General features: G+C 47.3%; 1 protein-coding gene and 1 pseudogene across 1 annotated transcript in view; both read left to right on the top strand.

The window, feature by feature from the left end:
* Positions 1 to 2845, top strand: part of LOC121104036 (UDP-GlcNAc:betaGal beta-1,3-N-acetylglucosaminyltransferase 7-like) — a 3928-nt gene extending 1083 nt beyond the window's left edge. Inside the window, exon 3 of the mRNA XM_040636391.1 lies at positions 440 to 2845. Within this exon, the coding sequence (XP_040492325.1) occupies positions 440 to 1625 (1186 nt within the window). The 3' untranslated portion in view covers positions 1626 to 2845. The remainder of the gene's footprint in view (positions 1 to 439) is intronic.
* A 14661-nt stretch (positions 2846 to 17506) lies between these two features.
* Positions 17507 to 18846, top strand: LOC103662852 (annotated as a pseudogene).
* The last annotated feature ends 7664 nt before the right edge of the window (positions 18847 to 26510 follow it).

The raw sequence follows: 26510 nt of genomic DNA, 5'->3' as shown, positions 1-26510 counted from the left end.
AAGCCAACAGGGCCGCTTGCCGGGGTTGGGGAACAGGCAGAAACCTCCACCAGAGGTCGTCCTTATAGACTCAGCACATCCCCTGACTGCATACCCACTGCGAGCCTGGCCCCTCAGATGGTGCTCCAGTTCCTTGTTATCCTCATTGAGGGAAAAAGAAATCACGGTTTGGAGACGTTAAGGGTGACCCACTCAAAGTCATTTTGCTTGTACGTGACAGAGTCAAAATGTAAACCCAGGCAAACCAACTCTGCATGGCTCGCGTGGGTCCCCTGGTCCCGGCAGAGGCAGGGCAGGGCCGGAGAGGAAGCAGGACCCTCCTCTGACCACTCAGGGGCCTCGGGACTGGAGTCCAAGCCCACTGCAGCTCCAGACAAGTCACAGAGGACTCATCCTTTCCTCTCTCTCCTCTGTACCACCCTCCATCCCCACCCCCCAGGAAGAAAACCGTCTACAAGAGTGTGTGCCTGTCCCTGGCCCTGCTTGTGGCCGTCACGGTATTCCAGCGCAGTCTGACCCCCCACCAGTTTCTGCAAGAGCCCCCGCCACCCACCCTAGAGCTACAAAAGGCCCAGAACCCAAGCGGACACCTGGTGAACCCCAACAGCTTCTGGAAGAACAGCAAGGATGCGGCTGCCCCCACGCCCACGGCCCCGCCAGGGCCCCAGACTTGGGACATCAGCACCACTAACTGCTCAGCCAATATCAACCTGACCCACCAGCCCTGGTTCCAGGGCCTGGAGCCCCACTTCCGGCAGTTCCTGACCTACCGCCACTGCCGCTACTTCCCCATGCTGCTGAACCACCCGGAGAAGTGCGGCGGCGCCGTCTACCTGCTGGTGGTGGTCAAGTCGGTCATCACGCAGCACGACCGCCGCGAGGCCATCCGCCAGACCTGGGGCCGGGAGCAGGAGTCGGGCCGCGGCGCCGTGCGCACGCTCTTCCTGCTGGGCACGGCCTCCAAGCAGGAGGAGCGCGCGCACTACCAGCAGCTGCTGGCCTACGAGGACCGGCTCTACGGCGACATCCTGCAGTGGGACTTCCTGGACAGCTTCTTCAACCTGACCCTCAAGGAGATCCACTTCCTCAAGTGGTTCGACATCTACTGCCCCCGCGTCCAGTTCATCTTCAAGGGCGACGACGACGTCTTCGTCAACCCCACCAACCTGCTCGAGTTCCTGGCTGACCGGCAGCCCCAGGAGGACCTGTTCGTGGGCGACGTCCTGCAGCACGCGCGGCCCATCCGCAGGAAGGACAACAAGTACTACATCCCGGGCGTCCTGTACAGCAAGGCCAGCTACCCGCCGTACGCGGGCGGGGGCGGCTTCCTCATGGCCGGCGGCCTGGCCCGGCGCCTGCACCGCGCCTGCGACACCCTGGAGCTCTACCCCATCGACGACGTCTTCCTGGGCATGTGTCTGGAGGTGCTGAGCGTGCAGCCCACCGCCCACGAGGGCTTCAAGACGTTCGGCATCTCCCGGAACCGCAACAGCCGCATGAACAAGGAGCCCTGCTTCTTCCGCTCCATGCTTGTGGTGCACAAGCTGCTGCCCGCCGAGCTGCTGGCCATGTGGGGGCTGGTGCACGGCAACCTGACGTGCGCCCGCAGGCTGCAGGTGCTCTGACCCCGGCCGCACCGCGGGGACAGGCGGGGCCGCGTGTTCCCGAGCCCCAGAGCCGCGATGCCGGGACAGAGACCGGGGGGCCCCCCGCGGGGAGGTGGGGGGGCTGGGGCTTCGTGTGCCCCTGGGTGTGATGGGGCGCAGTTAGCCAGAGGGGGCCTCCCTGCCTGGATGTTACCCATAAAGTGGAGCTGAGGCCCGGGAACCTTTGCAGCTGTCCCGCCAGCGGAAGGTCGTCTTGGGAGCGAGGCCGTGGGCCGCTGGTAGCCCTCCTGACCTGGGTTCCCTGCCTGGCTCCCTGTGACCTGGTGGTCTCTGAAGGAACCCCGTGCTCAGGTACCCGGGTTAGGCCTGGCCCTGGATGGGTCAGTGGCGGCCTCTTGTCTTCACAGAGAAGATTCTCCTTCTCCCATGAAATGCCTCGGTCTCCCCCGCGGGCCCAAGTTGCCCTTTCAGGAGAAGCTCAGCCCTGTGCAGGCTCACAGGCCCTCCCCTCCGACCCCGCAGCCCATGGGTCTCCAGGAGATGGAAGCTCGGAAGGCCCTCAGCACCACCCCCGCCCCCAGACCTGCCTGGAGTCGCTGCTCAGTCTCTGCTCGCAGGTGGCTTCACTCCTGGCTGTGTCCTGTGACACTCCATCCGCCCCTGTCTGGAAGTGCGGCTGGCCGCCCTGACTACCTCAGCAATGCTCAGAACCTCCGGATGGGCTGCAGCCCCACCCCACCCCCGACACAGGGCCAGAGAGCAGTGCTCCAGCCCCCGCAGTCACGGTGCTGCCCAACCTCCCGAGGGCCCTCGTGCGGTCCCACCGAGGCCTGGCTCCCCAGCCGGAAACCAGCCGGTTTGGCCCTGGAGGTGGACATTCCTCTATTACTGTGAAGTTTTATTTATGAAGAATTTGGAGGGAGAGAGTGCCAGGCCTCGGGAGATGTGGTGTTCTTCCTTTCCCTTCCCTCATTCCAGCAAGATACCACCTCCCTCGGCCACTCACCCAGGGCACCCGCATGCCTGTTACAGTCCCCCTCCGGAACCCTGCCCTCCCTGCCTGCCTACTTCTTCAGGGCCTGAGCAGAGCAGCATGGGCCCCTGTGAAGGGATGGAGTGAACCCTCAGGCGTCCTTGGGGATGGGCGCAGAAGGGTGCCACCTCATAACAGGGTGGGGACACCTGGGAAAAGATTGAGGGATCAACTCTGTTTTCTCAATAAAAGGGGGCTGGTTTTTTCTGGTGTGTGACTTCCGTCACCATTTCCATCAGAAAGATCTGGGGCTGGGGTTGCCAGAAATTTCTGAAGACACAGCTTGTTCTTGCTCTTGGCTGCTGGATGCACAAGGACCCCTTGAAGGGCTTTAGAGGGATGCACGTGCCAGGATTAAAGCAGAGAGCACAAGGGCCAGAGTCTAGAGAGCTGGCCTCTAGAGGAGGCGGTGTGGGGGAGAAATATGGCAGCTAACGGAGGGGGGTGGGGGCTGGTCAGGCCCAGTATGAGAAGAGTCAGGAGCCCGTGAGGGAGGCAGGGCCTGTGAGGCCTTCTGGGTTTCAAGAAGGTGTTCAGACTTAATCCTAAGAGAGCAAAGAGGCAAGGAGCAGGGGCCCTGGGTGTGCACCCCCTTCCTCAGGGCTCACTGGTGTCTCCAGCTGGGCCCCGGGAAAGGGAGCTCTCAGTGGAGACTGTGCATTCCCAGCATGGGAACTTCTCGGCCGTGGGCCCCATGGGCAGCCTTGCTCCTGATCCCATTTCAGACCTCAGGGGCCCAGGCCTGGGCTGACAGAGCTGGCAGACGAGTGGGGCGCCGGCATTAGCACAGCAGAAGGAAGGGAGGAAGGTCGGAAGCCCACCAAAGGGGACCAGTGTAACAGGCACCCCAGCACAGGGTGGGGAACAGGCTTCAGCCCTGGGCGTGACACTGCACCTTTGTCTCGAAGGAGGAGTGGCATTCCTGTGGTAGAAGGGGAAGGACGGCTCCCAGGCTGGGGACATGTGCAACAGCCCAGAAGTGCAAAACAGGGGGACATCCGGAGGAGCAGCCGGCTGCCTGGTGTGGACAGTGTGGAGTTGGGAGGGATGGGGTGGGGCGTCCTGGTAAAAAGCCTCGCCTGGCTAAGAGTTAGGATGCTTTCTGCTGGCACTGAGGACTCATCACAGCTTCCAGATCCAAGAACAAACAAGATTAAGATGGGAACCCTAGAAACATGCCCTTGACCCCAGTCCCCCTTGTCCCTTTGGCAAGGGGAGGCAGCCAGTCCCAGGACCCAGGAACATCAGTCTGGGAACATGGAACATGGCCCCAAGGCCTCCCCACCACTGTCCCTGGCTCCTCTGTCCCCTCAGCAGGAACAGGGCTTCACAAAAGAAGAGGCTGGTGACCGGGAACTGCTGAGACCCTGCCCACCCTAAGCCAGCTGTCTAGAAGAATGGCCCAGCCCAGAGGGCACCCCAGCTGACCAGCCCTCAGCCAGCTCCTGGCCTGGCTCTGGCCCTTCCACCCACCTGGCCCTCGTTTCCTCCATCTGCCTGGGAGTGTAACCTGGCTGCCTCCAAGGAGTATGAGCTTGGCCTTTCCCAAGTCTGTTGCTGATCATTTTGGGAAACAGACCCAATGGCTTTCAGGTCTTAGAGTCTTGCTTCCCAGTAACAATGATGGCAAAGGCCATTTTATGGAGCTTATTCAATTTGCCTGGCATTTCACATGTATAATGGGTATGACCTTCACTGAGGGTACAAACACAGATACATTTGAATGTTTGTCGTGGACTGATGGGAGTTCGAGTCCCTCCTGTATGCTTATTGGCAGAAAATTGAAGTAGAATATGTCATTCCAAAATATGCCTCTTGGCATGAGAATTATCTTGAGCTGGTTATTTTTAAGAAACAGCAGACACAGGAGAAGCTTTGAAAACTGGGTTAGATGTGACCCTTTTGTAGGGGGCATTTAAACTTGTAAAAGAAATCTCCATTTGGGTCTCCCTCTCCACACCGGGAAGAGGAGGACGGCTCTGTATCAGAATCATCATGTCTGAAATCTGCCTAACAACTTTATGTGGGTTTGCTGTCCTTTTCCTGGTAACCTCCCATAAGTGACTACCCCTACCCAACACACACGCACACACACACAATCTGCCCCAACATCTTTAATCTTTAGCTGAAGATGGGATTTAGGGTGGTGGCTTTGGCCATTTTGTAGAGTTTGACTTGGTTTTCCTAGGTATCTCCCATGCATACAGGAGGTACGCATGTCGCTAAGCTTCTGTTTGTTTATCTGTCTTTTATCCCAGGGAAGTCTCAGAAAAATTATTTTTTTCCTCCCTCTTGGAGCCCACTCACTCCCAAATTTGTACAGAACTTCAAGGGCTTCCGCAGTCCCAAGTCCACAAGTCTAGCGACTGTCTGGAAAGCCTGAGCCGCCCTCTTCAGCGGTTGCCTGCTCCTCCACACGGTGGCGCTGTGCAACGTGGGCCTGCACCGTCCGGCGCGTTCTCAGATGCTGCGTTCCGGGCACACGCTGTAGGGGGGCCCACAATTCACACAAAGAAATCCTTCTCTTAACCATGTTAGTCCCTCCTCAACCTGATGCTGGGGAGCAGGCTGACAGGGAGATGAGTCTCAAACCCTTTCCTCCCCAAAGGCCCTGGGCTTTGAATACTACATGCTTCCCCTCATACCCAGCCACCCGCTCTGCATTCCAAGGGGGCTTGAGAAGGGGTAGCCATGGGGGCCCACTGGGCCACGTTTACATAACCATAGGAGACCACTCAAAGAACCTAGCCTGAACAAAGAAAGCCTGTTCCCTGGTGACTTACTCTGTCCACTCAGGCTGAGAAGGAGCAGGAACAGAAGCTTCTGGAACCTCATTATACACCACAGTCAAGTGAAGAAACAGAGGCTCCCAGGAGAAGGGTCCCACAGCTACTGTGTGACAGGGCAGGACTTGAACTTACGTCTGTGCGCCTTAACCCCTCAACCTACTGTCTCTCAAGAGCTTCAACTGCTCCCTTTTCCCTCAGTAACTGCCGGGTGCGTATGTGAATTTTGCCCCAAAGCCCAAAGAGTAGAAAAATGTTATATCCAATGAGTGATTTGAAATCTGATATTTTGGTGTTCGGGGGAGCCCAGCAGTATTAGCACTGTAAGAAAAAAAAATTTTCCCCAGATAGTTACTTAAAATATTGTGAAGAAAAACTTGTTTCAAAAATACACTAAGCTTTAAAGCACAACCCCGAGCTGTCCGCTCCCAGCCCAGTTCATTGTCCTTGAGCTATTTTGCACTTTTTTTAAACTGTAGGTTCCGATGGCTAGGGAAACACGTGTCCCCAGGGCTGCTCTGGCTTCTCTTCCCCTCCCCGTGGAAAAACCAGTTTTGCCTCCGTTTGGAATTCAATTCCTTCACTCCATATAAATTTGTGCTTTTTAATGTCTCCTGTGAACCAGCTGTCGCATCTGCTTGCCCTCAGGTGAATAAAATTTAATTTTTACCTCGTCATTTTTATATCCGTACGAATTATAAATTTAAATCCTTCTGAAAATTCCTCTAACAATTGTTTTTATATTAAAACGAACAGACATATAATGGAGTGGAATGCAATTTTTGCATGTATTTCTAACACAAAACTGGCATCTTGGAACAAATTTTACACCTTCCGAGCGAGGCCAGGCACAGAGCTCAATCCTCTCCGACACGCCAGAAGCCCCGCAGCTTGTCTGAAAAGCCCCCCAGGGCGCTTCGGAAAATGCTCGCGTCCAGGCCCCAGCCCAGGCGGGTTACCTGCGACCCTGGGGAGTGGGCGCGAGTCCAGGTGTTTTCAACAGCTGCCCCCGGCGACTCGGACGAGCCGCCCAGCGGGGAAGCGGCGGCCCGGGCGGGGACTTACTGACCCTGCCGTGCAGCAGGTGACCTATTAGGAATCTCCTCGCGCTTTGTTTTAATCCGGCGCGGCCCAATCGAACGGGAATGCCCGGAATTCTTGCCCCCGCCCGTAGGCTGGGCACCTGCCCCCCCGGGGCTGTCATCGCGGTGCGGAAAGGAGGTGCTGGAGGGCGCGGGCGTCGGAGGGCGGTCGGCCCACCCTGCGACCCAGAGGCCATCCCTGAACCGCCCGGGGCTTTCGTGGGGACAGTCGCGATTTGCCGTCGGGCGGGGCGGTGAGTGGTGGAGGAATCCGCGGAATCCCGAAGGTCTGGCGGGGCGCACCTGCGGGCCCCGGGGGGTGGCGCGCGGACCCCTCGGAGCCGGCTGGGCAGCGGCGGGCCGGGGGCGGGGCCCCGCGGGGGACCCCTCGGAGCCGGCTGGGCAGCGGCGGGAGGGCGGGAGGAGTCCCCGCTCGCGGGCCATCCCGGGAGAAGGCGGGGAGCGCCCCCTACTGACCACGCGGGAGAGCGTGACACTGGGAGGGGAGGGAGGATTCGAGCGGGTTTGGTGGAAATCTGTAACTTGCGGTACTTGGACCCCGCATCCCCCCGCGCTACCGCAGGGTATGGAAAGCTCCACACCAAACTGCTGACCAGGAATTGTTTCCGGGTAGTGGGATTCCCCGGGTGTGATTCTTTCCTTTTGGCTTATCTGTATCAGGCTTTCTTTTTTCTCTTTTTTAAACGTATTGATTTATTCTAGTGAGAGGAAGCGCGGCGCGGGCGAGCGGGCGAGGGGCGGAGGGGGAGGGAGACCAGCCGAGTCCGCGCCGAGCGGGGATCCAGAATCAGACTTAAGCCACCGAGCCCCCGGGCGCCCGTGTAAGGCTCTCTGCCGTGAGCGTGTCACACTCCCGGAGCTGAGAGGCACAGTTTCGGAGGCAGAAGTGTGCCAACATCCGGACGGACGTGGTGGCCTCGGAGGGAGCGAGATGGCTTCGAGTCTTCTGGGCCACCTTACAGAGGCTCTTTCAGGGCAGGGAGGACTTGTTCTTGCTTTACCCACGGAGATGAGTGCAGCCCCTCCCTGTGGACAGAAATCACCAGCCCGGTGCCTGGGTGGCTCAGTCGGTGAAGCGTCTGCCTTCCTCTCTGGTCACGATCCCAGGGTGCGGGGCTGGAGTCCTGCATCGGGCTCCCTGCTCAGTGGGGAGTCTGCTTCTCCCTCTACCCCTCCCCAGGCTCATGCTCTCTCTCTCTCTTTCTCTCTCCCTCTCTCTCTCAGCTCTCTCTCAAATAAATCAATAAAATCTTTAAAAAGAAAAAACAGAAACTATAATGTCTGATTGTTTTGAATTAAGAATACCATATCATCATGGGATAATGCCAACTTAGTCATTATGACTTCAAAGTGTTAAGTGTCAGGCCTTAGCCCTAAAGAGGTGACTGTTGAACACTAAAATTTAACAACTTTAGATGCATTCATTTTTGTAAGAAAAAAATAATATAAAAACTGATCTAACATTTCAACTCAAAATTTCAGGGAGAGAACTGTAAAACAGACAAAAGCAAAGCCAGAAGAAAGAAATCATAAAGGCATAATAAAGATGAAAGTTAAATTTGGTGAGTGTGAAAGCAGTAGAATTCATAAAGAAATCCAAAAGTAGATTTAAGATTTTTTTTTAGGTAATCTCTACACCCAACATGGGGCTTGAACTCATAACCCCGAGATCAAGAGTTGCACGCTCACCAACTGAGCCAGCCAGGCACCCCCAAAAGTAGATTCTTAAACAAAAAAAGAAAGCATGAGATCTATGCCAAACGTAATAAAAGGAGAGAAAAGTCCAATATAATTAGCAAGTTGAAGTAATTAATGCAGATTATAATGTAACATTATAAGAATTACAATCCCCATATGAATATGTGAATAGATGTTAAAATCTTATTGAAAAGTATGGTTCAAATTAATAAAAGAAACAGATTCAAAAAATGGAAATCCTTATGTTCCCCTAAGTGAGGAAGAATTTGAAAGCATTACCAAAGAATCATCTTCCCAGAGTCTCTGGAGATCCCTTGGGCAGTAAGTTCTTTCAGACTCCAAAGGAAACACTCGCTCCAGCCTATGTAAGCCATTGCTGATGTGAAGAAGGACAAACTCTCCAACCCCTTGTATGAGGCTAGTATAAGCTGGGTGCCATACCCAGCAGAGAGAGCACGCCTGCGTGGCCCAGGACTCCTGCAGGCTGCAGACGGTCAGAACCCCCATCCAGGGGGCAACCAGGCACTTGCTTTCCCATTTGTCCCTAAATCCGATTCATCAGTAGTCCCCCTTGTCCAGGGCAGACCCAGCCTTCACCTTATTTCTGGGACCACCAAGGGGCTTGTGTTCTGGATCATTCTCACCAAAGCTGGGTTTTCTTGCTGTCTTCCTCATCACTCTTATTGACTTAGACACGGTTAACCTATTCACCCACCACCCTGTGCCCACACTGCCCACTGAGTGCCTCTGACTCTCTAGCAAGCCATGGGCATTGCTGACCAGCTGCACACCAGAAGGCCCCCATGGGGACCCTTTGCAAGCTAGGGTTGCCTCTGTTAGGTCTCTGCTAGAGAGAGCGGACTAGCCCGTGTCCATCCTTCCCCTCACGGAGATTGTCGCTTCTCCCACCACCACCTCTCTATCCACCCCGCAGCTGTCCCACCAGCACCTCTGTATTGCCCCTTCACATATCTTGTTCTCTTACCGGGGGAGTGAGTCCCACAGTAAGATTGCTCAAGTCCCTGGAAGAATATGGTTCTTTCAGTTTTGCCCCAAAGATTTCCCCTAGTCCTGCAGTCACTGGTAACTGATAGAAACCCAACTGCAAACTAGGTCAAGAAAAAAAGAACCTTTCAGGGTTGTAACAAATCTCTAGGGCTTCAGGCATGGGTGGGTCCACGTGCTTAAATGATTGGGTTTTTTTACCTGTTAGCTTTTCTTTTCTTTGAGTTGATTTGATTCTCTAGCAGGCAGCTTCAGGCTTAGGTGGTCTCTCCAGATAACACTAACAAAAGAAAGAGAAAAAAAAAAAAGTAAGCGGAATGAGTTAGGGTCCCCAGAAAAAGAAAGAGGAGATATAGCTTTCCTGACACAAGAGAAGTCATTTTAGACCCGCAGCTATTTTCCTCCATTTATGCTCTCCTCACCCAAGCACGCTGCTCGCAGAACTTCCTAGGTGGTGTTAGAATTGCAAGAAATGCAAAAACCTTTAAAAAGGGGGGGGGGGTGGCAAAAACCTCAGTAGAAGGATTTAAAAGGAATGCAAAACTAACAGTCTCTACCAGGCCTGGAAATAGCCTAAAGATACCAGAGACAATAAATCAGCCGTAAAACTCCCAGTGCTGTTTCAAAGGTATGCGAGGCCCTGCATTCCTGACCCAAGATAAGGACCCCAAGACCCTGTCCAGTTTATTCCAGCTCTAGGCTCTCGGATCATGCCCATAGGTCCTTCTCCTTGTCCGACTGTTCTTATCTCTGCCTCCTTATAATGTAAAATCTCCACCCAACAAGGCCCACAAACCTCGTTCACATAACATACAACGTAAAGGGGTGTTTCCTGAAGACGCATGCGCGACCTGGTGCCCGCCTCCACGCACGACAAAGCTCCCCTTTCTAGATGTACATCCTTTTTTTTTTTTTTTTTTTTAAAGATTTTATTTATTTATTCGACAGAGATAGAGACAGCCAGAGAGAGGTAACACAAGCAGGGGGAGTGGGAGAGGAAGAAGCAGGCTCATAGCGGAGGAGCCTGATGTGGGGCTCGATCCCATAACGCCGGGATCACGCCCTGAGCCGAAGGCAGACGCCCAACCGCTGTGCCACCCAGGCGCCCCTAGATGTACATCCTAACCTTAAATACAAGAAACGCGCTAACCCCTGCTCTGGGAGTCCTGGCTTGGGAAGGTATTCCCCCTCATCTCCCTATTTGCCGCAAATAGAGGTTCCTCTCTGTGTGACAGCTCCACCCGGTGTAGCCCGTCTGGACTCACCGAGGAGCCAATTCACAGTAGTTCAGTTACAGAATGAGTGTCTTTCTGATATTTCCGGCAAAAACGCAAGGAGAGATTCTCACGAGGCTGGCATGTGTCTGTGTCACAGGTCTAAGCCAGAAGCAGGGTTTATGGAGGGGAGAATGCAGCCAGCTCAGCAGGACATCACTGAGGCCGTGGGGGGGGGGGCAGAGGGGAGAGGGAGAGGCAGGCTCCCCGCTGAGCAGGGAGCCCGCCCCCCGGGAATCGATCCTAGGACGCTGGGATCATGACTTCAGCAGAAGGCAGACGCTTTGGCGGCTGAGCCACCCAGGCGCCCCCGAGTCGCTAGATAGGGTTTAATTGGAAAATCGAGGGAGGGAATCAAGCATTTATTCTGCCTTTTCTGTATGAACTGTACCTCAGGATAACCAGAGTTGAGTTTATAGACTATAGCTAATAAATAAGGGACATAAATTTAGTAGACTAAATTTATTATTTATATAATAAATAAGGGACAAAGAGTAGAATTAGAATATCATTATTTTGTGACTCATGAAAAAATGGATCTAATATGATCATCAGAGGCTATCTAAACTACGAAGGAAAAGCCGATGGGGCAGCCTACAATGGCGAGACCCGGCAGGCTAGCAACAGCGGACCCCACTGACAATCTTAACGTCGTAGGAGAGGCAACCGGACAGGGTGTCTCCCGCGTGATGCGCTGGGAAGCATCCATCCAAGCGCGGCTCAGTGTGGCCCGGCCCGCTGCTGACACCTGGGTCGCTCCCTGGGGGTGTCCGCGGGTTTGTACTCCCGCCCCAGAGACAGGACAATGAGAGGGTACAAAAGCCCCCCTTTCGCCTCCCTCCGGAACAATCTGGGGGTTGTCCCAGCTCCAGAGCTCCCATGGGCGCTGAGAACTCTGTCTCAGCTGCATCCCTGCCCAGCTGCTCCTCGGTCCCCTCCCCCGTCCCCCATCCCGTAGAGGCTCTGAGCCTGAGAACCCTGCCCAGTAAACCTCCTTCCTCAAATCTCCCTCTCAGAGTCTGGGTCCCTGCAACCTGCCCTATGACACCACCTACACTTGCCCCCAAATCTGAACTTCAATCTGGTCTATTCTCTAGAAATACGAGAGGGCAGAGGGACATGGTAAACACCACCACTGGGCTGTTATCGGCAAAACAGGGAAGATGTTCGTTCTGCAGGGCAAATTACTTGAGGTCTTCAATGAACAAAGAGCAAGAAAAATGAAAAGAGGGAAGGAAAATTCACAGATTGAAAGAGACTCCAGAGCCATGTGTGGCTCCTTTGAATGCAGATTTGATAAGCCAAGTGGAAAAAAAAGATGTCATAATCAAGGAAATCTGAACACTGAATATTTGATGATATCGAGGGATTCATGTTTAATTTGTGATAACAGCATTACCTTTTCTTTCTGAAGAACTATTAACTTTCAGAGATACATATTGAAATATCTCAGACAAATTAACATAATGTTGGAAATATATGGACAAAATATTAGGGAAATTGGGAATATGGGCAAAATAATATAATATTGGGAATATGTTTCAAAATTTTCTGCAGGTTGGGAGAAGGAGGAGGGACAAATGGAACAAAGGTGGACAAAGCTGGGGGACGTGGGTTAGAAGGTTCATTATTCTGGTCTTTCTGCTTTAATATATGCTTGACAATGTCCCTAATACCAGATTTTTTTTGGAACATCAATTTCAACTTAAAAGTTGGCATCGTGTGTAATGGTAAAACACTAGGATGGTTCCCACTGTGATCAAGGGCAAAACATACATGCACACCCACAATCGTGAGCTAGCTAGGGCGAGAAGGTCAGATGCAAAAAGACATGAAACAGTAAAACAGACACGAGAAATATGACTAGTGAAAAGGAGGTTATATGATTTGCAGATCGTACAGTTGGCTACTCCAAAAAACCCAAACCAACTGCGATATTTCAGATTCATGACAGTGGAGCAAAGGGGCTTGAATGCAAGACCAGAACTCACAGGAAGAACAGACATGTTTTCTTATATGTTAATAACAATCGATTAGATTATATAATGGTGAGAAGGACCCTATGAAAATAACCAGAAAAAAATTATTACGAGTAAAAAAAAATGTTAACTAACTAGGATTTATTTTTTTTAAGATTTATATATTTATTTGCGAGAGAGAGAGACGTAGGGAGAGAGAGATCTCCAGCAGACTCCCTGCTGAGCGCGGAGCCTGATGCAGGGCTTGATCCCACAACCCTGAGATCATGACCTGTGCCAAAACCAAGGGTCGGATGCTCAACCATCTGAGCCACCCAGGTGCCCCTAACTAACTAGAATTTAAATAAAAATTTGAGGGAAAAAAAACACTAAAACAAAAAAATTATTGGGAGTAGCCTTAATAATAAATGCAAGAGAAGTGTGAAGAAATGTGAATGTTTTTCTTAGTGGTGTGAAACACGTGTTCCAGGGTGGAGCACTGTATTGTAACCATGTCTGTCTTTCCAAGTTAATGTTCAGGTTTTAATACAATTTATTTTTTTTAAGATTTTATTTTTAAGTAATCTTCACACCCAATGTGGAGCTCGAACCCACTACCCCGATCAAGAGTCACACACTTCCCCGACTAGGCCAGCCAGGCACCCCTTGATACAATTCCGACCAAGATGCGGGGGGTCTTTTTTAAGTATATTGGCATACGATCAATTTCACATATTGAAAGTGTATAATGTAGTAACTGTGACATGCACACTCCTGTCAAACCATGACCACAGTCAAGAGAGTGGACTTATCCATCATTCCTACCCCATCCAATCTCTCCCTTCCTTCCTTCTTTCTCTGCCTCCCTCTTCCCCTTCCCTGCTCTTCAGGCAGCCACTGATCTGCTTCGTATCATCGGTAGCTCCTTTTCAATCCTTTTTTTTTTTCCCCTAAATAAGCTCTCCACTGAACGTGGGGCTTGAACTCACAACCTGGATATCAAGAGTCACGCGCTCTATCCACCCAGCCAGCCAGGTGCACTCAATAGCTCCTTTTCATTTCCTATTCATTGTACAGATAGACTAAATTTTAGCAAGTAGCTGAATTTGCAAATACAAAATCCAAGAATAATGAGTATTGCTATAATATATTGAGATGTATTGTAAATGACTTTCTTGATTGTGGGGGGGAGCTGACAAGCCCAGAATCCACAAGGGCGGACGGTCAGGAAGGGCGAGCTGGAACTCTCCACTGACAGGAGCTGAAGTACACAGGCAGAATCTCTTCTTTTGGGAATCCTCCAGGCTGCTCTTGAAAGTCTTTCAACTGTTTGAATTAGGCCCACTCAGATTATCTACGATAAGCCCCTTCACTTAAAATCAATTGTCTATGAGTTTGCATCGCCTCACAAAACACCTTCCCAGCAACATCTAGGTTAGTGTTTGAGGAACGGGGGGCTGTCGCTCAGCCAGGTTGACACATTAAAAGTCACTGGACAAAATCACACTACCAATGGAATATTGAAGACAGAGAAGTATGACAGGGGGCTCGATCCCAGGACCCCAGAATCATGACCTGAGCTGAAGGCAGACGCTCAACCGACCGAGCCACCCAGGGATCCCTGTATTATCCAGTTTCACTTTTAATAATGAACATGACAACACAAGAGCCAGCGTTTTTGTGCAGGAAAATTCTTGCGAGTGAATGGAACAATGAAACCAGCAAAACTGAAAGGGCGTGGCACACCTGTCCCTCCTGCAAATGCATTTGAAGATGCAGGGGGTTTTGTTTAAGGAAAGCTCAATTCAAAAAAGCTGGAACTCTCCCAACACTCGGATTGGCTATTTCACAATAAGCTTTTATTGAAGCACACTCTGAAATTGCTCAGCCAAAGAAGACTCTCCCACACTGTTAGAGAGACCCTTAGGAGGCAAGGGCAGATGTACAGAAATTATCACAGAAATTACCCAGCAACTTTCTGGATTGGATCAGAGGAAAACAGTGGTCGCAGTTCCCTTGTCAAATGGTGTGATATATTCTAAAGTAGATGACATTTCTTTTAACATTGGAAGCAGGTCGTTGAGGAAACAGCAGACTTTCATTCTGGATGAAACCAAAAACACCTCTCCAGGGAGTTGCTTGGGGTCACTATGGGCGTGCTGACGCTTTCTCGCTTTGTGAGTCGCCAGTGCAAACTACAAAGGTTGTCCACATTCTGGAAGTGGTAAAAAAGGCTTTTGCCAAAACAAAAACAAAAACAAAAAAATTTGCCCGGAAAGAAACGCTTCATTCTCTGCCCAAATGGACCTCTTGTTTGATTGCAAACTTAAGTGATAAAGAAAGCTCTCCATGGTCATCATCATTCAATGCTTTTTATACAGACAGGCACAGACAATAAACACGCTCCCCATATCTCTGCAAGATGTTTATCAACATTCATAAAAGTCATCAACTTTATCAGAAGCAGGTCTCTCAATCACTGCATTTGAAAAAGTTTACCAGGAAATGGGAAAGCAGTATATGAAATGCTTCTCATTGGCTTTCAAAGGACAAGTCCTAAAGCATTTGTTCAAACTAACCGCAGAAGTCTAACTATTTCTGAATGAGAAAGCAAGCCCACTTCTGGAAACCCTTTGAAGGAAAAGATGTCATCCTTGGGTTATCTTACTTGGCGACTATTTTTAACCATATGAAGGAGATGTCTTTCTATCCAAGGTCCTGAAATGACTATTTGTGATGTTCCTAGAAAATTTAGAACTTTTCTTGGTTGAGCTGCCAGGACAGAAGAAGAAAATGGAGCCAACAATCTCCTTGCAAATGATCAAAAGCTGGGGAAAAATTTTACCAGGACAGAGTACAGACACAAGATCCTCTAGCAATTTCCTTGCAGAGAGCCATCTGCCAACTCCTGTAAATACTTCATCTCTTTCCAAAGTTATTTCAATCTTTAGTATTCAATCAAAATTGAACCATAAATTCACAATTCTTTCCTCTATGAGATAATGTGTTTCTGAGCTGTGACCCAGCGAAGGATGAACTTATTGTTCTTAGGACAAAAATAGTTTTCGCAAGTAGAATTTAACTAAAGGAGCCTTGAAGAATTCTAGTATTCTTTGAGAAAACCATGTCTTCACTTAGTAAAGCAAGCCCTGGATGCTTAGATAAATATCTATGCAAATCAAGCTTTTTAGGACTTATGCCAGAAAAAAGAAAGCTGCTACAAACATTTTCATACAATTGTGTGTGTGTGTGTGGACATACTAGGTTTTATTTCATATTATTTCTCCTGAGTAAATACTTAGGCGTGGAATTGGAGTCATAGGGTAGGTATATGTTTGACTTTACATTATTATAAACAGATAGAGTATATACTATTATAAACAGTTGGTATAGCTCTATGTTGAACTTTATAACAAACAGCCACTTTCCAAAATGGCTGCACCATGTTACATTCTACCAGCAATAAGTGAGAGGTCTAGCTCTACAGTCTCGACAACATTCGCAACTGTCAGTCGTGTTAATTTGAGCCATGCTAGTGGGTATGTAATGGTGTCTCCTTGTGGTTTTGATTTGTATTTCTCTGATGACTAATGATGTTGAGCACTTTTTCATGTGCTTTTCTTCTGAATCCAGGTGTCTTCTTTTATAGAGTGTCTGTTTAAGACTAGTCCTTTTATTGGGTTGTCTTTTTCTTATGAATTTGTTATCCTTTATATTTTATGGGTGCAAATCCTTTATCAGAAATACATTTGTGAATATTTTCTCCCAACTTGTGGCTTGTCTTTTCATTTTCTTTTCAGTATCTTCTGATGACCAGACATTTTAATTTTGATGAAGTCCGATTTAGCTTTTTTTTCCCCATTTATAGTTAATGCCTTTTATATCCTAAGAAATCTTTCCCTACCCTTTAGTTATAAAGACATTCTCCTTTGTTTTCTTCTAGAAGCTTTATAGTTTTACATTTTGTATTTATGTCTCTGATCCATCTTGAATTAATTTTTGTATATAGTGTGAAGTAAAAGTTGAGGTTCATTTTTTTGAGAGAGAGAGAGAGCGTGCGAACATGCTTGAGGGGAAGGGGAGGGGCAGAGGGAGAGAGAGAGAATATTAAGCAGGCTCCACGCCCAGCACGGAGTCCTCCAAGTGGCTGGATCTCATCACCCTGAGATCATGACCTGAGCTGAAACCAAGAGTCCACCACTTTGCTTCACCGACTGAGCTGCCCAGGTGCCCTAAGGTTCATGTTTTAAAATATGAATACCTAGGGGCGCCTGGGTGGCACAGCGGTTAAGCGTCTGCCTTCGGCTCAGGGCGTGATCCCGGCGTTATGGGATCGAGCCCCACATCAGGCTCCTCCGCTAGGAGCCTGCTTCTTCCTCTCCCACTTTCCCTGCTTGTATTCCCTCTCTCGCTAGCTATCTCTCTGTCGAATAAATAAATAAAATCTTTAAAAAAATATATGAATACCTAGTTTTCTAAACACTGTTTGTGTTTGAGAAGACTGTCTTTTCCCCACCAAATGCCTTAGTACCATTATAAGACAATCAATTAACTATGTATATGAGGAATTACTTCTGGAATGCCTCTTCTGTTTCATTGATCTATGTATTTACCCTTACAACAATAGCCCATGGCCTTGCTTACTGTTGTGATAAATCTTGAAATCATTTAGTGTAAGTCCTCCGGTTTTGTTTCTTTTATTTTTCAAGATTGTTTTGACTATTCTACTCTTTTGCATTTCCGTATAAGTTTTTAAACCATCTTGTCAATTTCTACTAAAATGTTTGCTGAGATTATGATGATTGAATTGAATCTGTAAGTTTGAAGAGAATGACATCTTAACAATATTTTGTCATTTCATCCACAAACCTGGTGTGTCTTTCCAGTTATTTAGTTATTTCATTTCTTCTCACAATGTCTTCCTCATTTTTGCTGAATTTATTTTGCAGTGAGGGAGAGGAGAGCAGCTGGCGGGCGCAGTCAGAAAGGGAGCAGTGAGTAGTGGCCACCAGGGCAGCGCCAGAGAGTGGGGCGGCCGGGAGATGGGCCAGCGATCTGGGTTGGTGCCCTTCTGCCTGTCCTCTTCCCGTCCTCAAGCCCCAAACCAGAGCAGTAAAAGGCTGCCCAACACCAATCACGATGGGGCGCAGGAGCCCTCAGAAAAAGAACAGCAAGAAGCAATTGAACATATCAATAAAGCACAAAATGCAATAGACAGACTTAATGCACAAGCCAGTGAGGAGATTTTGAAAGGAGAACAGAAACATAACAAACTCTCCTAACCATTTTCTCCACAGAGGTCGGAAATGATGGCCCGGATCCCACATTTTGGGGGTAACAACATTTGACAGCCATCAGCAAGTGTCTGCACTGCTTGGGGAGGATGATGATGAGGCGCTGCGTTGCCAAGAACTGAATTGACAGAATTTGAAGATATTAAATCTGGTTACAGCATAGATTTTTATTTTGGTGAAAACCCTTACTTTGAAAACAAAGTTCTTTCCAAAGGATTTCATCTGAGTGTTGCTCCACCCTCAAAGCCCCCCGAAGTCAAGTGGAAATCTGGAAAGGATTTGACAAAACGTTCAAGTCAGGAGCAGAATAAAGCCAGCAGGAGGAGACAGCGTGGGGAGCCAGAGAGCTTCTTGTCCTGGTTTCCGGACTGCTCAGGGGCAGGCGCAAGTGAGTGAGGAGAGGCTGGCAGAGATGGTAACTGGCCAATCCATGACAGCACTCCATGGCTCCCGTCGTGGATGAGGAAGAGGAGGAAGGAGGAGAAGGTGACCATGTTGAAAAAGAATGGCAGATACTGATGAAGAAGGGGATGAGGATGAAGGTGAAGAAGATGAAGACGATGTGGAGGGGGAGGAAGGAGAGGAGCCTGAAGGAGAAGCTGAGTAATGGAACACATAGATTCCAGCCTTCCTTTTTACATTTTCTCTAATTGCTGGGAACAAGTTGCAGTCCTTCTCTCCACCCCCCTTTGTGCTCTATCACCCTGTTTTTTGAGGTCTCTTTTCACCCTTTTACACCAGTAAAGGTTCTCAACTATCTTGGGAGGAAAAAACCTTGAGCCGAACACATTGGGAAAAAAATCTCTACCCTTTCTGTTCCAAATTCATTTTCATCCCTTCCTGTCTCAACAAAAACTTTATGGAATGAACACCACCGTTGTCTGTAGGAGGAGAAATAAAAGAAAACCACCTTCTGCTCCCTTAGCTCGCCGGAAGCTGGAGGGTTCTAGGCCTCTATGTAGTAGTGCATAGAATTCTAGCTTTTTCCCTCCCATCTCTGTCTATGGGCTGAGAGATTACACTGTCCCCATGTGAATATGGATGCTTGACATTGACCAACATGTATCTGTCCACTTTCTGCTTATTAGTGATCATAGTTATTTTGGTAGATTCCTTAGGATTTTGCTACATAGACAAATCATACCATGTGTGAATAAAGTTTTAGCTCTTCCTTCCCCATCTTTATGCTTTTTAATTTCTTTTCCTCGGCTTATTGCACTGGACTTTTAATACAGTGTTAAGTAGAAATAGTGAGAGCAGACATCCTTGTTGTGTTCATTATCTCAGAAGAAAAATGTTCAACATTTCACTATGAAATATGATGCTAACTGTAGGTTTTTCATAGATGTTCTTCATCAGTTTGTTTAAGTTTGTTGAGTTTTTTTTAATATTGATTGTTGAATGTTGACAGATGCTTTTTCTACTTTTATTTGAACATTTGTATTTTCTCCTTTATTCTAGAATGTGTAATGTGAATTACACCAATTTTCAAATATTAATCAAATTTGAATTGAGGATATACCCCACTTAGTCATGATATATTATCATTTTTGTACATTGATAGATTTAGTTTGCTAATATTTTTAAACAATTTTTATTTATGTTAGTTAGGGATATTAGCCTTTTTTTTTCTTGTAATGTCCTTGTCATATTTTGGTATCAGTGCTCATGAAACAGATTGGAAAGTGTTCCCTCCTCCTCTATTTTCTGAAATAGTTTGTGTAAGATTGGTGTTATTTCTTCCTTAAACATTTGATAGAATTGAACTATAAAGCTGTCTGAGCCTAGAGTTTTCTTTGTGGGAGTGTTTTAAATGATAAGTTCGATGTCTTCATAGATACAGGGCTAGCTGTTCAGATTTTCCATTTCTTCTCGTGTCAGTTTTGCAAAGTTGTGTTTTCAAAGAATTTGCTCATTTTGGCTACATTGTTAAACTTACTGGAATACAGCTGTCCATAATATTCCCACATTATATTTAATATTTGTAAAATCTGTAGTGATATGTCCTCTTTCATTCCTGATATTGGCTATTTGTGTTTTCAGTTATTTTTTCTTACCAGTTTTGCTATCAATTGTACTAATGCTTTTAATTCTTCCTGCGGATTACTGTTTACCTTGATTGTTCTGTTATCAATTTTCATTATTTTACTATTTCCTTCTTCTGCATATTTTGAGCATAATTTTTTTTTTTTTTTAAAGATTTTATTTTATTTATTTGACAGAGAGACAGCCAGCGAGAGAGGGAACACAGGCAGGGGGAGTGGGAGAGGAAGAAGCAGGCTCATAGCAGAGGAGCCTGATGTGGGGCTCGATCCCACAACGCCAGGATCACGCCCTGAGCCGAAGGCAGACGCTTAACCGCTGTGCCACCCAGGCGCCCCTGAGCATAATTTTCTCTTCCTTTTTTACCTTAAGCTAAAAACTTAGATCATTAATTTTAAACATTTTTCCCATTCTTTTATAGAGCATTTAAAGTTATAAGTTTCCATCTAAACACTGCTTTAGCTGCATCCCAAAATGTTTTTTTTTTTTAAATGATTTTTTATTATGTTAGTCACCATACAGTACATCCCCAGTTTCCGATGTAAGGCTCGATGATTCCATCCCAAAATGTTTTATCATTCATTTTGTAATATTACCTAATTTCACCTGTGGTTTCTTTTTTTTTTTTTTTTTTAAGATTTTATTTATTTGTCAGAGAGAGAGAGAGCACAAGCAGGGGGAGCAGCCGGCAGAGGGAGAAGCAGACTCTCCGCTGAACAAGGAGCCCAATGCAGGACTCAATCCCAGGACCCTGGGATCATGTAGACACTTAACTGACTGAGCCACCTGTGGTTTGGACTGCAAGTGTGCTAATGAATTCTCTCACCTCCATTTATTTGAAAGTGACTTATTTCTCCTTCACTTTTGAAGAATACTTTGTAGATATAGAATTCTAGATTGATATCTCATTTAGCACTTTAAAGATATTGTTCATTGTTGGGGTGCCTGGGAAGCTCAGTCAGTTAAGCTTCCAGCGCTTGTTTTTGGCTCAGGTGATGATCTCATGGGTCAAGGGATCAAGGACCTTGTTGGGTTCTGGGCTCCATGCTCAGCAGGGAGTCTGCCTAAAGATTCTTTCCCTCTGCCCCTCCCCCCACTCACACTTTCTAAAATAAATGTCTAAATCTTAAAAAAAAAAAAAAAAGATATCATCCATTGGCTTATATTTTTCCTGATGAAAACTTAGCCATCATTCTTACAGATGTTCCTTTGCAGGTAATAGGTCTTTTTTGTTTGGCTGTATTAAAGTTTTCCTTTATCTTTGTTTTTCAACAATTCAGTTATGATGGGCAGAGAGGTGGCTTCCTTCTTGACTCTGTGGGTTGTTTCTCATCAAATTTAGAAATTTTCAAGGATTATTTTTCCAAAAGATATTTTTCAGCCCCATCCATTCTCTCCTCTCCTTCATGGACTCAATTACATATATGTTAGGCAATTTGATATTGTCACTGAGGCTCTCTTCATTTTTTCTTCCATCTTTTTTCTCTTTGAGCTTCAGTTTGGATAACATAGGGGAAAAAAGTGTCACCTGAGTGTCTTTGATGAAGAGTGGAGAGTTGTAGGAACATGTGATAGGATGTATGAGCTAAGAAGGTATGAGCTAAGTTCATTAAACTGGGGGAGACAGCGAGGCCTGTTCTTCAAATTTCTCTCGGTGTTCCTGTCTTCAGAGATAAGGGTTCTCCTTTCCTCTGGGTATAGGGAGGGCATGTTGCACTTGGGGGTCTATGACCTGCTTCAGGGAAGGTCAGAGAGTCCTTCCTATATCTGCTGTTTCTCAGATTCCTTCAGCTTGAAATATTCAATATGCCAAAATGCTATGTTTTGGATAGCATGTCCTGAACTCTATCAATATTTTCTATTGATCTGTCTTCTAGTTAACTGATCCTTTCTTTGGCTCTTAAGCCCTTCTAGTGAATTTTTTAAGATATTTTGCTTTTCAGTTCTAGGCTTTCCATTTGGTTCTGTTCTTGGAGTTTCCATCTCTCTCCAGAATTTCCCCATTTCTTTATTAAATATATTCATCTTTTCCTGAAAATTATTTAACATATTTTTAAAAGATTTTATTCATTTATTTGAGAGAGAAAGCGTGCACACAAGCAGGGGGGAGGGGCAGAGGAAGAGGGAGAAGCAGACTCCCCGCTGAGCAGGGAGTCCCAATGCTGGACTCAATCCCAGGACCTGGGATCATGACCTGAGCCGAAGGCAGATGCTTAACTGACTGAGCCACCCAGGTGTTCCTATCTAACATTTATTTGTAATGATTAAAGTTCTTACCTATAAATATCAACACACGAGTTATGTGTTTATTGACTGTCTTGATGGTGGACTACATTTTCATACTTCATTGCATGCCTAATTTTTTTTTTAAAGTAAACTCTGCCCAACATGGGACTCAAACTCGTAACCCTGAGATGAAAAGTCACGTGCTCTACAGAGCCAGCCAGGCACCCCTAGTAATTTTTTTCTTACTGGACACAGCATGTTGTCCTGTAGAGTCTGAATTCTATTATCCTCCTCTGAACACTGTTTTGTTCTAGGCAACTAAATTCCTAACAGATCACCTTGATAATGTGGGAGCTTAGTTTCAAGCTTTAGGCTTTGTTACGGTGGGTCTATTTTGGTTTTACATTTTGCCCTTAGTCCTAGGCTCGGTCCTTATGCCTGGAACGTGGCTGTTACTTCTACAGTATGGCCCTTCCAAGTTTCAAAGAAAAGCTTGAAGGGCTTATCAAAACCCTTTAACTGGGCAGAACTTGAACTCCAAACTCTCTCCCTAGCACCAGGCAGCTGCCGGCATCTGTAGCCAGCTCTTTCACCTTTCCACTGTTGTTTTCCCCTGGGCTCATGAGATACTTGCCCCATGCAAACACAATTTAGGACTTGGCCAGGGGCGCCTCAGTGGCTCAGTCATTAAGCGTCTGCCTTCGGCTCAGGGTGTGATCCCAGAGTCCTGCTCCCTGCTCCACTGGGAGCCTGCTTCTTCCTCTCCTACTCCCCCTGCTTGTGTTCCCTCTCTCGCTGGCTGGCTGTGTCCAATAAATGAATAAAATCTTAAAAAAATAAAAAAAAGTACTTGGCCAAGATTTCGAAGGCTATTAAGTGTGCAGATTTAGTGGTTGTGTCTCCTGTATTTTTCAGGAAAATTTCCAGACTCAAACTCCAAACTGGCTCCTCAGGGCAGTAAGACCCCTTTCTGCTTAAACTCTGAGGATTCGACCCTAACTGGGGGATACCATCAAGGGGAAAAGAAAGCTGATTTAAGATGGATCAGTACTCCTGTCTTCTTTCAAGGATGACAGACATCTGCTCCAGTTTCTATCTGGTATTTGTCCAACATCTTTAAAAGTTGATTTATATTTTGTACAGTTTATAACTGTTATCAACAGGAGGGTTAGTCTGTTTTAAGCCACTCCATCATTACCAGGACCAAACTCCCTGACTTAACTGAATTTTAAATGCAAATACATACTATCTAATGCATTAGTGAACACATATAATTCTATCACGAAAGTTGTGCTTAAAAATTTTAGTAATTTTACCTCAATGTAATTGGTTTCCCTTGTAATCCATATTTTTAAAAACATTTTATTAAGTAATCTCTACACCCAACATGGGGCTCAAACTCATAACCCTGAGATTGAGTCACATGCTCCTGACTGAGCCAGCCTGGTGCCCCTGTACACCTTTTAAATAATCTTGAGAGTATTATTCTGAGAGGTTCAAAGGCTTTACCAGATCCACTATACACAAACGTTAAGAACTTTAAAAATGTATATCAAGAACTCCTGGCCTATATTCTCTCCTATCACAGCTTTCCCTGCAGTTGGGGGAAGGAGTTTCTCCAAAGTTCCTTCATTCATCACTTACTGAGTACCTACTATATGTCAGGCACTGCCCTAGACCCACAAGACAGAACAATGAACAAAACCAAGCCCCTCTACTCAGAGGTTGGCAGGGACATATGTATTCTTTTCACATTTCCATGTGGAGGGACCAGTAATAGAGGAACTCTCCAGGCCTTTACCCTCAGTTGCTGGGTTACCTGACCTGAGGGGGACAGCCACTGACTCACATCTATTAATTGGAGAGAATGAGTCTGTTGAAAGGATCTAATCCCAGGGCTGTTTGTTCTTTTCTTTCCCTCTCCACCTCAGCCCAGTATCACAAAGCCACCTCTCTACTATGTCTGCCCATTTTCTAAGGGTGGAGAAGGAACTTTCAGGATGGAAGGAGGGATCATCTATCAGATGGCTGCAGGGAAGCAGGTGGACAGAAGCCACAATGCCTGGGGAAAAGGAGCAGGAGGCTCGAGTGTGGTCCTTCTCACAGTCTGACAATGAAGGGAAGTGGGAGTAAATGGGTGGGGAGGTCAGGTCAAGGGACAATCTTTTTAAATTTATTTGACAGAGAGAGCACAAGCAGGGGGAGCAGTAGACAGAGGGAGGAGAAGCAGGCTCCCTGCCGAGCAGAGAGCCCTATGTGGGACTCAATCCCAGGACCCTGAGATCATGACCTGAGCCAAAGGCAGACACTTAATGGACTAAACTACCCAGGCGCCCCAGGGGACAATTTTTTTTTAAATGAGAAGTTTTGGCACTTTTTTAGGCTGAGGGGAGACAGAGATACAGCTACAAAAGAGATCATTAGTAACCAAGCACAGAAAAATGGGATAACTCAGAGAGGGCACAAGACAAGCATTCAATAAAATGGAGTTGTCTGTGGATTCTGCAGCATTTCTCAAAGTGTGCTGAGTGGACTTTTTGCAGATTCTCAAGCCCCAGCACTTAACCCAGGGGGTAAGTTTGAAGTTAAAAACACATTGGCCTGAAACGAAGCCTCAGGTTTCCACATCCTTGTGAATGTGCTGCCACCTGCTGGAAGAATGGCAGAAAGGGCGACGACCATTTGCTAAAGGGAACCACTTTTCTAAAATGGCTGCAAAATCTTCACTCAATCCACCGAATTCAAAACCAGACAGCCTTCAGGAAGGCGTAGCATTAAGACATTTATTTGCAGGAGTCCAGTCCCTACATAGAAACCTGAATGCTCCTCTTTGGCCTTCCAGGGCTACCAACAACCCTGCAACCTCCTCTCCATTCCACCCAAGTCAGACCACCACCTCTGGAACAACCAGTAAAACAGGGCTGGACGGTCACTCTTCCTTAATGGTGATGTGCCACATAGCAGAAAGTGAGCAAGAACCTCAATTTTCTGCCCACAGGTTTAGAGGGGCTGAGGTAAATGCCTGGCACACCCCAGGCACAGTATCAGGAGCATTTGCCTTTATTACGAGTATATATAGGTGGCTCAGTGGGTTAAGTGTCTGACTTCGGCTCAGGTCGTGATCTCGGGGTCCTGGGATCAAGCCCCAGATGGGCTCTCTGCTCAGCAGGGAGTCAGCTTCCCCCTCTCCCTCTGCTGCATTCTCTCAAATTAAGAAGTATACGTTTAAGAGCAATTCTAATGAAGTAGGTTTCCCTTCCCTCCAGCAAGGAACCCACAAACACCCCACATCTGGAGTGGTCAAATCCTATTGAACATCATTTGAGGAGTACTTGAGCACTGGCTGTGCTGGGCCAACAGCAACCCTAATTCACGTTCCTAATGGCCAAAGACCTTATTATCAGGTTTCCTTAAACCTGCAAGCTTGCCAGATAGAGTAGGCAACGAGGGCAGGTACCTATATAAGAAAAAGGCTGGAGGGTCACGAAAGCCCTACTCATCCTTTGCTGGGTCTCAAGAGATCCTAACACGAACCTCGCAGGCCTTCTTCCATGTTCAGTGGTGGGGCATTCATCTGCCACTGATACAAATTTTGAACACCATTCACCTTTGCTGTAATTTAAGAGCTAACGGACTTAACCCACGGTATTCCCGATGTGCTCCAATTCAAACTTTTTAATCTAGAGAACAGGATGAAAAGGTTTTTTAGGTTCGACTGGTCAAAGAACAGTCCCCTGCTGGCTTGAGCTCTCTCCACAGCAGCACCAAACTCCCACTGACACGCTCACCCTCCAAGGACGCCATCTGTCTCCACACAGTACTTTCAACAGGACTGGTTTAAGTCACAGATAAGACACGGAGTTTAGAGACAAACTAAACTGTCCATTTCCTTTATACTGCCCTCTAAGCCTAATGAATTCTACCAGTGTGTGTGTGCGCGCGCACGTGTATTTAAGATTTTTTAAGCAATTTCTACACCCAATGTGGGGCTCAAACTCACAACCCCAAGACCAAGAGTTGCATACTCTAACTAGCCAAGTGCCCCTTTTACATTTTGACTAGTCATATTAGAACAGGTGGTTAGAAGGGCGCCTGGGTGGCGCAGTTGTTAAGCGTCTGCCTTTGGCTCAGGGCGTGATCCTGGCGTTCTGGGATCGAGCCCATCAGGCTCCTCCGCTAGGAGCCTGCTTCTTCCTCTCCCACTCCCCCTGCTTGTGCTCCCTCTCGCTGGCTGTCTCTGTCAAATAAATAAAAATCTTAAAAAAAAAAAAAAAAAAAAACAGGTGGTTAGAGTCCATGGGTGTTTGGCTTTGGATGGCTAGGTTTAAAAACTACTCTGTATCATCTAGTGAACTGTTTGGTAATCTTTGTTAATCCCTTAGCATAGACCTTTCATATGGTCCTTAACTTTTTTTTTTTAAAGATTTTATTTATTTATTCGACAGAGATAGAGACAGCCAGCGAGAGAGGGAACACAAGCAGG

The sequence above is a fragment of the Ursus maritimus genome, unplaced genomic scaffold, assembly GCF_017311325.1.
Source record: "Ursus maritimus isolate PB19 unplaced genomic scaffold, ASM1731132v1 scaffold_1, whole genome shotgun sequence".
In the NCBI taxonomy this organism is placed as follows: domain Eukaryota; kingdom Metazoa; phylum Chordata; class Mammalia; order Carnivora; family Ursidae; genus Ursus; species Ursus maritimus.
The sequence above is the reverse complement of the archived record's forward strand: the minus strand, read 5'-3'. Positions and strand labels throughout refer to the sequence as shown.